This window comes from Mangifera indica, unplaced genomic scaffold (assembly GCF_011075055.1).
Source record: "Mangifera indica cultivar Alphonso unplaced genomic scaffold, CATAS_Mindica_2.1 Un_0027, whole genome shotgun sequence".
NCBI classification, from domain to species: domain Eukaryota; kingdom Viridiplantae; phylum Streptophyta; class Magnoliopsida; order Sapindales; family Anacardiaceae; genus Mangifera; species Mangifera indica.
This window is the reverse complement of record NW_025401119.1, coordinates 144,804-158,545: the sequence shown is the minus strand read 5'-3', so window position 1 is coordinate 158,545 and position 13,742 is coordinate 144,804. Positions and strand designations below refer to the sequence as shown.

At 32.9% G+C, this 13,742-nt stretch overlaps 2 protein-coding genes across 3 annotated transcripts; one reads left to right on the top strand and one right to left on the bottom strand.

Annotated features, from left to right (window-relative positions):
• Positions 1-3,989: 3,989 nt before the first annotated feature.
• On the bottom strand, positions 3,990-5,788 carry LOC123206201 (cysteine desulfurase, mitochondrial-like). Its single transcript, XM_044623343.1, has one exon. It carries the CDS (start codon positions 5,713-5,715, stop codon positions 4,345-4,347), a length of 1,371 nt encoding a protein of 456 aa, XP_044479278.1. The 5' UTR covers positions 5,716-5,788; the 3' UTR covers positions 3,990-4,344.
• Positions 5,789-8,293: 2,505 nt separating this feature from the next.
• LOC123206199 (uncharacterized protein DDB_G0290685-like) lies at positions 8,294-11,453 on the top strand. Of its 2 annotated transcripts, none has more exons than XM_044623340.1 (2): positions 8,294-8,577; positions 8,993-11,453. In XM_044623340.1, exon 2 carries the CDS (start codon positions 9,086-9,088, stop codon positions 11,285-11,287), a length of 2,202 nt encoding a protein of 733 aa, XP_044479275.1. In that variant the 5' UTR covers positions 8,294-8,577; positions 8,993-9,085; the 3' UTR covers positions 11,288-11,453. The 2 variants fall into 2 exon arrangements, with proteins under 2 accessions (XP_044479275.1, XP_044479274.1); XM_044623339.1 differs by having other exon boundaries at positions 8,295-8,577; positions 9,066-11,453.
• Positions 11,454-13,742: the final 2,289 nt, after the last annotated feature.

Genomic DNA, 13,742 nt, shown 5'->3' with positions numbered 1-13,742 from the left:
GGACTTACAAGGGCCAAATGACTGTTTCCCACCCTAACATTGATAAATGGTAATTTCTCTGTAACTATAACTCTAGTAATGATATTTATTTAGACGACCAATTAATTTTTTTATTGTTTAAACTAATTTTTGTATGCAACTGCTGAAATTTGAAGAATTTTGATATTACAAAACTTGAGACATATTACCCAAATTCGACCATTTTCACCAAAAGCAACCAATAAAGGGGTATCCAACATTTTTCATACCTATAGAGGTGTCATAATTTACATAGAGTAATGTTATACCATGCTAATGAAGCTATTGGCTACACAAATAACAAACACACTCTTGTAAGACAAAAAAATGTCTCAAACCCCTATTCGTTAGGCCAATATTAGTCATTTTTTGTCATCTTCAACCTTGAGCTGTTAAAACAATTGTTAGGCAATCCTAAATTTGGTAAAAATCATCAAAATCTTTTAATTTTTAATATCATCATCTAAAAACTAATCTAAACAACTAATATTAACCACTCACCTATACAGATATCATTAGTATAAATTATAATTATAGAGAATGGGTTAGATGGGTTAAATGTTGAAGAATGAGTTTTGGTTTAAGGTTGTAGAAAAATACAAAAGAGGGTATTTCTATCCCTATAATTGAATTGTGCTAAGAGGCTTTTAAAAAGGTGCTAGCTTGAAGTTCAAGATCAAAATAATGCTATTTAATATAATTTCTCTATAAAAAGTCAAAACACATTCCAACAATTATTGAACTTGGATGGAAGTAATGCAATATTATGAAGTACCATACTCCTTTAATCTTATTCATATTCAATGCTCCTTACTACTACATTACTGAAGAGAATAAAACGAAGAACTTCTATTGATAAAAGTAAATATTGAAAAGAGCACTAATGTGGAAAAAGTTGAAATGTTGTTTTTTGGCTCTCTAATACGAACCTTAGAAGAATCACACCGCAAAAACTAACTATTGAGATGGGAGAGCCCAAGGTCATATAAACCCCACATTAGTTGCCCATACTTTCCAATGTGGGATCCAAGTCCTATACCTTGCACTTGGAATCCTAACACTCTCCTAACCAATTTCCTCATTATCTGGCCAACATTTTTCTTACTTGAACACAATCTTTAGTGTAATTTAAAGTTTAGAATCACATAGCATAGGATTAAGATCGCGTGAGCTCGGTGTGTCTCTCTTTCTATCTCTATATTTGCACAAGTAGCAACAAAGAAGTTGGTTAGTAGAGAGGAAAAAAAAGAAAAAAAACTAGCTTGGATAACAGTAATTTTTCCACCCTCTGTTATGGAGAAGTTCATTCCAAACTTTTTGAGAACCGAATATAATTTTTTTAGGCTTAAACTACAGGTTCTACAGCAACAATATCATCTTCTTCTATTAATTCTACCAACCAAATGTCTCCATTTTCAAGAACTAATCAATGGGAATGAGCAATTTCTTAAAAGGGAAAATAAATTGAATGTTACTGACAACAAAAGAAAGGAAGCATTAACAGGGTGATTTAGAAATAATTGGAAAAAAAAATTGAAAATGAAAAGATACTTGATTGTCTGGAACATATCTACTTCAAAGTTCGAAATGAATTTAGCTGAATAGTTCAATTAAGTTTTGCAATGTTTTATTTTCGAAAATCTAATTTAAATATAAGGCAACTGTTGGGAGGGAAAACAGTAAATGTTAAATTTAGTTTATGACTCTGTCAACACAAATCTGTGATACAGTCAGGAAAGACAAAATGTAATTATAGAACTATAAGGGCGATTACTTTTTAAGGAATACTCTATTACTAAGGGTAATGTGACAAATTGGGAGTAATCTTAACTATAACCCTATGTAACACAGAAACAAAAACGTGAAAATGCAAAAACGAAAACATGAAAACGCATTTTCTAAAAAATATAGAAAATAGAAACGTTGAAAAACTTATAAATATAAAAAATATAAGTTTTTTTTTTATGCCAAATTTTTTATTAAAAAAATACATAAACCTGTATAGTATAAAAATGAATAATAAAAAAAAGAATGAACAAGAAAAATACTATAAATAAGAATCATAGAACCTATGATAAATTATTATTGCGCAAGTACATGTAAATATTTAAGAAGAAAACAATGATACACGTCAATCTATATAACACATTAGCGAGGAGTTGAGAAATACATTGGAGAGTGGAGAAGAGATGAATTCAGTATAAGATTTAAAGACACTTAGGGTTTAAAAGTATAAAAAACATGTGTTTAATTGATTTCATAATATATCTTTTAAAAGAAATGCATTTCTTTCCTAGAAAAGCATTTCAAAATTTTTCAAAAATTCATAAACACCCTTGAAATGTTTCATACAAGTTTCGAGAAGTTTTGAAAATAAAAACATTTCCAAAATGCGGGAACGTACCCCATGGTGAGTTTTTGTACTTCCTAGCTATCACCCCTATCACAGGTATACAATCCTAATTTTATTCCAATTTTATCTCTAACTTATTAATTTTTTCAAAAAAAAATATATTTATTTTCAATTATATTAACATGATAGGAATATTTCAAGAAAAAAATATATGTTAACAACAAGATAACAATTTGAAAAAATAATTTAATTAATTAATTTCAAATTTTCACAACATAAAAAATCATAATATAATATTAAAATAAAAAATATTTTAGAAAATGCACAAATCACAAAATTTACATAAGTCAGGTTAGTTTAACTAAACACAATACTAAATTATTTAATAATCTTTTAAGAACATTTAAGTAAAATAATATTTTAGTATTCTTTTATTACTATTAACAAAACATAATAATTATTTATATATATCAGATTTTACCCATTTTATCAAATAGAGCAATAATTTATATCACGTAATTTTTTAAATAATCTATCTATGTAGTAATATTTCATTTTTAATAATAAAATATTACCTATCCATACGCGCCGCTAAAGGTATGTATGTGATTTTGTGTAAGAAAATATAATATAAATACCCAAAGTGCAAAACAAAAGTTGTTCCTGCAAGGAATCCATATAACTTGAAGAAAAGCAGGCTACCACGGAAGACTAAAATTTTGTTTTCTCAAAAAGGCAAACTCACAAAGAACATAAGCCCAAATTCACCATGAATAACTTCTTTATGAAGCTCAAGAAACTAGGCTACACTTGATAACGCTCTTAAGTAGTTAAGATATGCAACTCATGGTTCTACAGAGCTAATGAGGGAAAATAAAAGAGGATTAATGAAAAGCTTTTTGCTAGCCACATCAAAATTGATTCAACAGGACCAGCTCCAGTCAAGTTAGACCCAAAATCATATGGGTCTAGCTTCTGCTATACCCATCAAATCATTTTATGCCATAACAACAAAGCTTTCTTTGTTCCACCATAACCATAGCAAGTGTCTCAAGGAAAGTCCCCAGGATCTGGCATGAGAATCACGTACCTAAGCACTACGCCTAAAGCTAATCATCCATTGACCAACACAGAAAAATTACAATTACACCAGATCCAGGCTGCTAGGGTTGTCCAGTTAAGGTTACAAGAAGATGCAAGTTCACCAACTGGCCCTGGCAGATTATTCTGTGTTTACCGAATAACATTAGCTAATTGTAATTAAAACTCTGGTTTTAACAAATTCATGGGTCAAAAGGAATCAAAATTTGTCCATTGGTTTTAGATTTTCACAAAAATATAATAATTATCACGGGATGTAGGTGGTGGTGGTGAAGTTGGGAACAAAATTGTCTAATAAAATTTGGGCATCCCATTTCTCAACCTCTAAATATTATCACATTGTTTCAAGTGTTTGAATAAGTATAATTAAATATGCTGGCTGTGAACAGAAACTAGATGACAAAGAGTACCATTAGCATCACTCTGTTTTAAGTCTCTACAACTGGGAATAGCAGTACAAGAAAAAAGATACCTTAGAAGCTATGTTGACATAATAAACATCATAAAATGGCTGGAGTTCTCAACAAATCATGTCTATTTTTAAAGTAAAACACATAGCTAAGGTACTCAAGTTATTTGTGTGCTTCACATTCTCTCACAGTAAATTCCATGACACACTAAACTAAAATTATGGGACAAACCCAAAAGGCAGTATAACCACCACAATTATGTTGAAACCGTCAAAATACATATGTAATGCATAATGTTTAAACCAACTTAGCATCAAAAGTACCTCTACTGCCAAAATTATATCATAGAACACTGATAGTTCTACAAGGACAAGATTAAAAAAAACCTGATTAAACCCGAAACTGGTTATGCTGCTCTTCCACACGGGCTGTTTACCTTACAATCCAACACCCCAAACTGTCTCAATGTTGTGTCCATTGTATCTGCTTTATGTCAATCCCTTCTTTCACCATTTCATACAGTGGGCTTATGTCCCTCAACTTCGCAACCTGTTTAACAGTAAGCTCAACAGCCTTGTCAATCTCAGCCTCTGTGGTAAACCTCCCAATCCCAAACCTAATCGAAGTATGAGCCATATCCTCATCCACACCCAACGCCCTCAAAACATAAGAAGGCTCCAAACTCGCACTAGTACAAGCACTACCACTGGACACCGCCACGTCCTTCAAACCCATTAACAGACTCTCTCCCTCAACATAGGCAAAGGACAAATTCAAATTCCCCGCACATCTCCTCTCCATACTACCGTTTATTACCACCCCGTCAATTTTCTCTCTGATTCCATTCAACAATCGATCCTGCAGCAGGGTTATTCTCTTATGATCGTAATCCATTTCCTTTTTTGCAATCTCGCAAGCAGAGCCAAAACCCACAATTAACGGAGTGGGCAAAGTCCCACTCCTTATCCCTCTCTCTTGTCCACCTCCATTTATCAACGGTTCAACTCGGATTCGTGGTCTCCGTCTCAAATACAAAGCTCCAATCCCTTTGGGCCCATAAATTTTATGTCCACTCAATGACATCAAACTAACATTCCATTTCTCCACATCAATTGGAATCTTCCCCAACGCTTGAGCAGCGTCTGCATGAAACGGAATTTTAAATTCTTTACATATTTGACCTATTTCTTCCATGGGCTGAATCACACCTATCTCGTTATTAACCGCCATAACGGAAATTAAACCCGTGTCAGGCCGAATAGCCTCCCGTAATTCATCCAAATTTACAAGTCCATCCGATCCAACAGGCAAATAAGTAATTTCATATCCTTCCTGCTGAAGATGCCGGCACGAATCGAGAACACACTTGTGCTCCGTCTGTGTCGTGATCACGTGGCGCTTCTTGTCCTTGTAAAAGTGCATGACTCCTTTGATTGAAATATTGTTAGACTCGGTTGCGCCAGAAGTGAATATTATTTCCTTCGGGGAAGCGCCGATAAGATCGGAGATTTGAGAACGAGCGGTCTCGACGGCGAAATCCGATTCCCAGCCGTAATAGTGTGTCCGAGAGTGGGCGTTACCGTAACGGGAAAGGTTAAACGGAAGCATCGCGTCAAGGACACGTGGATCGACTGGAGTGGTTGCCTGCATGTCGAGGTAGAGTGGACGACCCGAAATTTTTACTCCCTTCATGGAAATTCCATTTTCGTCTTCGAAGGGTTCGGGTATCGTAGCAGCGACGGCTGCGGCGGTGGAGAGAGGGCGGAGGGTTGCGGTTTTAGTGGCTTCGGTTAGGATTTTTCGGAGGGTTGATGTCATAAGCTTAGAGGCCATCTCTGCGTAGTGTGTGGTTGCTTCGTAACCGAAAGTTTTGGTAAAGTTTGGAGAAAGAGAGGATAAGTTGGAGCTTTTAGGGTAACGAACTGTTTGGTTGGGGTTGTGATCTAGAAGATGGACACGTGGCCTTTTTAGGCGAGTTTAACATTTAGTCAAGTAAGCACTATTTATCAAAATGGACGTTTTCGGAATCTAAACGGATATCGATCCAATAAAGAGACAGTGCGGTTCAGATAACGTTAAATGACGGTCCAATTTAATTGGTGGATAAAATATTTGACCCATTATTAAATTAGTTAATTGTTTAAAATTAATATTTAAAATAATTTTATATAATTAATAATTAAATATATAATTTAAATTATTTTAATATATATATATATAATACATTTAATTTAATATTATACGTGTATAAAATTGATAAATGAGATTATAAGTCCAAATAAAAGGTATATAAAATAAATCAACCTTATGTTTCTAGGGCTGTAAGAAAATGACAAACTCTTGAAAGATTAAACCTTTATTATTTAAATATGGCCAAATGACATGTGCCACCCAAGATTTCATGTAAACTTCTTTTTATTTGTTAATTATTAAAAATCTAAATATACATTCTTTTGTTAAATTTTACTATTATTATTAAAAATAAAATTATTATTTAATAAAAATATTTAAAAAATTATAAATTCATCATATTTTCTCCCCAAGTTTAAAAACTAATAAATTTTCCCCCACCTTTGGCTTACCAAAAGTTTGAAAAATTATTATTTCTCTCGTAGGGTTTACATTTTTCTCTTGTCGTTTATCCAACGATCAGGGCCAGCCAACCTCCACTCTCTCATTTTCTGGACAAGAATAAATTGTCAGTCAATAGGAGGTTGACCAAGATTCTTCAAAGCGACATGAATCCATGCAACACATAGATCCATGCAATGTATAGATTGTGTTGATCAATATGTGCATCAATTGATACATATATCAATTGAACAAAGAGTTTAAGGCTTCGTTTGATCAATATGTGTGTCCACCGATATGATCTATGCATCACATAGATCCTCATCGACCGATGATTCGTCCTCTTCTAGGAAATGGAAGAGAAGAGGTTGGTCGGCTTTAGTCGCTGGAGAAACAACAAAGGAGAAAATGCAAACCCTATGAGGGAAATAATGATTTTTCAAACTTTGGGTGAAGGGAAGGTAGGGGGAAATTGTTAAGTTTTAAACTTGGGGAAAAATATAATGAGTTTATAATTTTATCAATTTTTTTTATTAAATGATAATTTTAAGGACTTCATGCTAGCAGCATGAATTTTGGGGATTTATAGAAAAAATAGGAAAGGTCATAAATTAAATTGATTGAGTTATATATCAAATAGTATCGTGTGATATCTTCTTTCGTATCTGAGATTAATGAATTTTATGTCAATCTACTATAATTTTGATACATTTGTTGACATAATCAACGGCTATTATATTAGTAACCTTGATATTATGTCAATCTCTTCCTATTATATGCATAACTTCCCTAGATCTTACAGGGATAGTTTTACAATCAAAAATTTAAATTTTATGCATGTGTTATGATGCCATGTATGTTAGAATAGAGATTTGAAAACCCAACACTGACCTTATGTGAAGGTCCTCCCAAAGCAACATCAAGTTGTAATAGACTTCCTACTTCCATTTCAGGTAATAATTCCTCATCACTGTATTTCATATTTGTGATAATTTGATGAATATATATAAATTAACTAACAATATCGTAATTCACTTTATAGGTGTGGATATATGAAACATTGGATAACTTGGAGAGTTGAGTAGAGTTTGTTGAATTCGAAGACAAAAAACATCTCTAATTGGATTATCATACCTTCTTGGATTGTCGTCATTTTTGTTTTTTTCTAATATACGTTATTATGCTTTCATTTGTCGAGGTCCGCTATCCTCCATAACCAACCAATACAACAATATATGTCATTTTAATTAATCCTGCTATGGTGAATTAAATATATAAGAATTACTTAGAAAAATACACTGAAAATATGTGAAAATCTAAATACATCATTTATTTTTTAAATATTTACCCAACCATGTAAAATATCAAAGCAAAACCCCACTCTTAAAATATTTATAACCCGTATATTATAAAATATCATAATACCCCAATTTCATAAAATAAAAGGTGAAATAATATTTTAACCTAATAGAGTTATTTGTATATTCAAAATAAATATATATAATATTACTCTTAATAATAATATTATATATATTTATTTTGAATATATAAATATATATATATATTTATATATATATTATAATATAATTAAATATTATTTTATTTTTAATTTAAAATTATTTAATTATATAATAATATAATAATATATATTTATATATTTAAAATAAATACAAACAATTTAATTGATAAAAAAATTCTTAATTTTGAATATCAATGCTGAGTCATATGTTATTCGTTAGATGAAAATCTATTTTATCTCACAGTACTGAAATTTCCGTCCGAAGCCCCAGCTTTCGGTAATTAAAATAATTAAAAGGAGGCAAGTCACATCATTTTGGTTAGGCAGGCCGTTGATTTATACGGTGTCGTTCTATTGTATCTGTTCTGTCTGTCTGGACTTAGCAGTTGGAAACGATGTTGCGTGTATATGGTGTTGGTGAATTTATAGGATTTTTAAGAAGCACGAAAAGTGGTGTCAAAAAGCAGTTTGTTTTCAGTTTCAGATCCAATCTTGAGTTATAAAATCTTCTGTCTTGTTTTATTTCTAACTATAAACACATTTCAGTAGTCTCAAAAGTCACCTTTTTGTCTATATTTTCTTCCAGAAATTTAATTGTCATCTGGGTAAGTTTCTTTTTGAATTTTAATTACTTCCTGCCAATGATATGTAGATTTTGTGTTTGATGTTTTGTGTGAATGCCAGTGTAGATCTGTTTGTGTTTGTTACGGTAAATTATTGTTCATTGCTAAATATTTGATTTTTCAGCTAATTATTTTGTGGGGTTGTCATGATGAAGGCAAGATCTTTGTTTAAAACAAATGTTGGGTTCTTTGCTCACTGTAGTTTTACAGTTTTCTGTAAATTTCGTAGTGTTTCTGTAGATCTGGTCGTGTTGATTAGTCATCTCGACATTTAAGATGTGTTTATAAAGAAACTCTTTTTTTCATTGAATCTTCATTTATTATGATGTTTTGTTTATGATTTGTGCTTGAGAAATTTATTTGAAGCCTAGATTTATGACATTTTAGATTTTCATAGGTGATTTTTGAAAGCAAAGGTTGAATTATTTGATAGGAGATGAAGAATCTGTTGTCTGCTGAACTTTTGACAGGAGATTGAACAAATTTGGCCATGTTCCGGTCACCACGGAGTAGAAACCAGAGATCAAAAGGTTTCAAGGTGAAGCATGCGTTACAACTATGTCTTTTGCTTGGTGTCAGCATCTGGCTGTTTTACCAGGTTCAGCACTCTCAGGACAAGAAATCGGCATTTGAGGATAGCGCGAAAGCTGACAATGAGGTCATAAAGTTGGGCCGGAAGGACTTCCCTCGAGGGGAGGACCCGTCAATTAAAGATGCAACGCCCAAGGAGGGTGAAGAACCGAGGACACCTGAGAAGAGTAACAATGTTGGGAAAGGGGCTTCAGATGATGAGGTAAATGATCAGGATCATGATAAGAATGAGCAGGACAGTGAGAATAGAGAAGACACAATTGATGAAGAGAAGGATAGGGAAGACAACAGCAATGGGAGTGAAGAAAGCAAAGAAAGTAACATTGAAGAGCTCAAGGAGAAGGATAGCAAAGACGAGAGTGAAGAGAACAAAGAGAATAACATTGACGAGAGCAAGGAGAATGAAGAGAGTAAGGACAATAAAGTCGAGGAGAACAAGGTGAAGGAAAGTGAAGGGAGCAAAGAGAATAACAGTGAGGAGAACAAAGAGAGTGAAGAGAATAATATTGAAGATAACAAGAAGAAGGAGAGTGAAGCGCGCAACATAGGAGAGAACAAGGAGAGTGAAGAAGGCAAAGAGAATAAGATCGAAAAGAACAAGAAGAGTGAAGAGGGCAAGAATAAGATTCTAGAGACAAAGGAGAGTGAAAAGAACAATGAGAATAACATTGAAATGAGCAAAGAGAATGAAGAGAGTAAAGACAATAAAGTCATGGAGAACAAGGAGAAGGAAAGTGAAGGGAGCAAAAAGAAAAACAGTGACATAAACAAAGAGAGCGAGGAGAATAAGATTGAAGATAACAAGGAGAAGGGGAGTGAAAACATTGGAGGGAATAAGGAGAAGGAGAGTAAAGAGAGCAACATAGGAGAGAACAAGGAGAGTGAAGAAGGCAAGGAGAATATGATCAAAAAGAACAAGAAGAGTGAAGAGAGCAAGAATAAGATTCTAGTCAGACATGAGAGTGAAGAGATTAAAGAGAATAACATTGAAGAGAGCAAGGAGAAGGATAGCAAAGACAAGAAGAGTAAAGAAAGCAAAGAGACTGGTGGTGAAGATAAGGCAAATGATGAGAAGAAAAATGCGGAGGAGATTCACGAAAAAGAGACCAAGGAGACTGGAAAAGAGGATGCAACTACATCAAAACAGCAGTTCCACGATGAAAATGGTAATAACAATGAGGAAGCAAGGGAGAAACATAACAAGGGGGATGATGCTTCCAGTGAAGTAGGCCAAACTCAAAATGTGAAAGCTGAAAATGTTCAAGGAGATCAACTGAATGTTCATGAGGTGGCGCACCAAGGAAAAGAAAATAAGGAAATTCAGCAGGGCAAGAAACAGAAGAGCACCAAAGGTGATCACCAAGATGGCTTGGTCTCAAATGTGCAAGAAACTGGAACTGTGGAGGAGAACAATTCTACAAAAAAGGCATCCAGTGGTGATACAACTCAGAATCAAAATGAAACAATGAATAACAGTTCTAAGGGAGACGGCTCTACCCAAGAAAATGTTGTTCTACAGCAATCTGAGAAACCATACTCCGATACCAATGGTGTGCAGACAGATATGAAAGCAACACATGGTACAATCGAGACTGAAGGTTCAACTAATGGAAAGTCCAAAGATTCATCTAATAACGCTGAAACTAGACAGACTAATGACTCCAACTCATCAACTGGAACAGAGAACAATGTTCACGAGGAGACAAAAGAAAATGTTTTACAGTTACACACAAATAACAATGGAGATGCTGGCCAGAAGAATGAAGAAGTTGATTCCTCAAACCATCAAGAGAACAATACATCAGCAAATAATGATGGCAATTCATCTCAGAAGGAACAAAATGGTTCTTCAAACTCTGAAGAGAAAGTCAATTTCTCAAACACAGATTCAGGCCAGAATTGGATGGAAAATGCTACCCAGAACACAAATGACCATCCAGAAGCAGGACAAAAAGAGACATTAACAAACACAGATGGCAACACCAATACCACCCAGAATGACTCTTTGATTACTCAAGGAGGAAAAGAGAATCGCATTGATCGAACTTTGCCTGAGACTGGAACTGCAGTGAACAATGGTGAAAATGCAGCAGCAGCGTAAAATTTTTGATAAGTTGTGTTCTACTGTATGTTACACGATTATTCATTGAGTTTCATTCCTTGTGCTTCATGAGGTGACTGGGCTAGCTTGTAATGTTTTTTGCCACATCCTATGTCAAAATCCTTTTATTGAGTAGTGATTGATAATTCATTCGGTGGTTAAAGTATGTAGTGTGCATGGCAGGTGACTGACTAGTCACAAAGAATTATCTAGTTTTGACCACAAACTGCATGATTCATTGCATGTGACTTTGGAATTGAGAATAACATTTTCTCCCCATGTCAATATCCTCCATTTAGTGGAGCTTGCATTATACCGGTGCTTGCTATCATGTTATAAAATTTTGGTAGTGCCCCAGTCTTAAAATTGACTTTGAAGAACTTTAGCCCTATCTCTGTCACAACTTCATTCACTTCCAACCTTTTGCTGGTAGATCCCCAAACTTTTCCTCCTCAGTGACTTGAATTTTACACTGCTTTCCTCTTTTGCAATGTTTTATTTGTGAGAGGCAACCTAGAAATAAAAGGGTATTCTGTAGCAATCCCTTTCCTGCATTTGGTTGACATGAATTATCAGAAAAGAGTACTTCACCATAGGGATGGAGTACATATTTTTATTCCGTTAACATGAATGTCAGAAACGGTTCCTTCCAAAAGATTGAGCTCAGATCACTCACTAATTTTACCATTGGTTTTAGGTAGAAGTAGCAATGGTTGGATCAGCACATACGGGGCCAATCCTATTGTGGCCCATGTACCAGGCCAGACAGAGACTTACCACTTGGTAGGGCCAGACCGAAGCCTACCACTTGATGGGCTTTTGTGGTAGATTGATCTGACAAAATCACAAACTCTAGGTCGTGCCCTCTAAGTCCTTAGAAAGTTGGTTGTATGTTTTTGTGAGTCAATTCATTAAATTATAATTTTTAATTTTTTTAATATTTAATTAATTTTTTAAAATATTTTTAATAAACCCACCGGAGGGTCTTATCTCATGACCTAGGATACTACTCACTAACCTCATAGGCCTTATCTCACAATCCATTTTTTTATGTCAGACCAACACAAACCATGCCAAATCTTCTAGGGTGTGGAGCAAAACTAGTTAGTAAATACAGGTGCGGAAAAAAAAAAGTACGGAAATTATATAGGTATGATATGGTGAAAGATAAAAAATACGTTTATAAAAAAATAATACTAAAATACTGAAACAAGAAAATTTAGAACATGTATATATGAGTTTATTATGGTACATAGTTAATAATATGTTTTTAAAAATACGATAATATAAATAATATTTTTAATATTTTTTATGGAATCTCTAGTTAAATAAATATAACAATTTATATATAAAGTATTTAATTGATTATTAAAACTAATATAACATAATACATCATATTCAATCATTGCACGCCCAAATGAATATGTAATAAGATTAATAAATTATCGTTGTCTCAAATCAATTAATATATCAAACATTAAAGAAATTACAAATAAGTAAAATAAATGACAATAAAAATTTACTTTTTCTGATAATAACAAAGGTAAAATGTTGAGTCTAATAAAAAGAAAAACATCAATTTGGTGTAAAAAAAATTATATAATTTTTTTTTACTATTATTATGAATATCAACCTAATGTGATAAATGGAGAGGTTAAAGATTTGAAAAAAAAATGAGTTTTTTTTAATCAATATTATGATAATTAATTAAAATTTAAAGAGATATTTTCAAATTTTAGACTTGGACATCAAAACAACATCTTTTTAAATCTTTTAAAAATTAAAAATAAAAAAGAAAACAAATAAAACGGTTGTTTAATACATATATAGTGCAAGAAACCTATAAAATATGTATTTAATACATTTTAAATTCAAAAATTCAAAACGTCATCGTTCATACACAATTTTTACACGTTTTTGCTAACTAGGGGGCAAACCAGAACCCTTTTCCTCTCTTTCCTTTGAAATTTTATTATGTTCACGTATAATATCTAATCGTGATTGTTCCAATGCTACACATACAAAATCGAGAATGGCAATATCCGATAGCCTTTTTTTCATCCTCGTAGTTTTTTAACTAAAATGCAGCTTAAAATTTTATTGAAAGTTTTATGTTGCTTCATACATTATTTTTTGTTCCATAAAAAAAAGCATTTTAAGTTTTTGCAATCATATCTCTTTTCATACTAAGCAGTCAAATTTTCAGATTACAAACCAGACTTGACAATGTACTCTAAATTTAGGCTTTTCATTCTGCATCTCGGCTCCATGTTAATGCCACACCTCTTCAATAACAAAGACAATAAACCTATATGTATAAACAATACGCATAATTTGTGCACAAATAATAACACATCATCATGCAATTAGATAATTTTGAATTAGAAATAAAATAATACCCCAATCAAATAACATTTCCACATAAAAAAAAAAATGGAGTTTGAATCAATTGCAG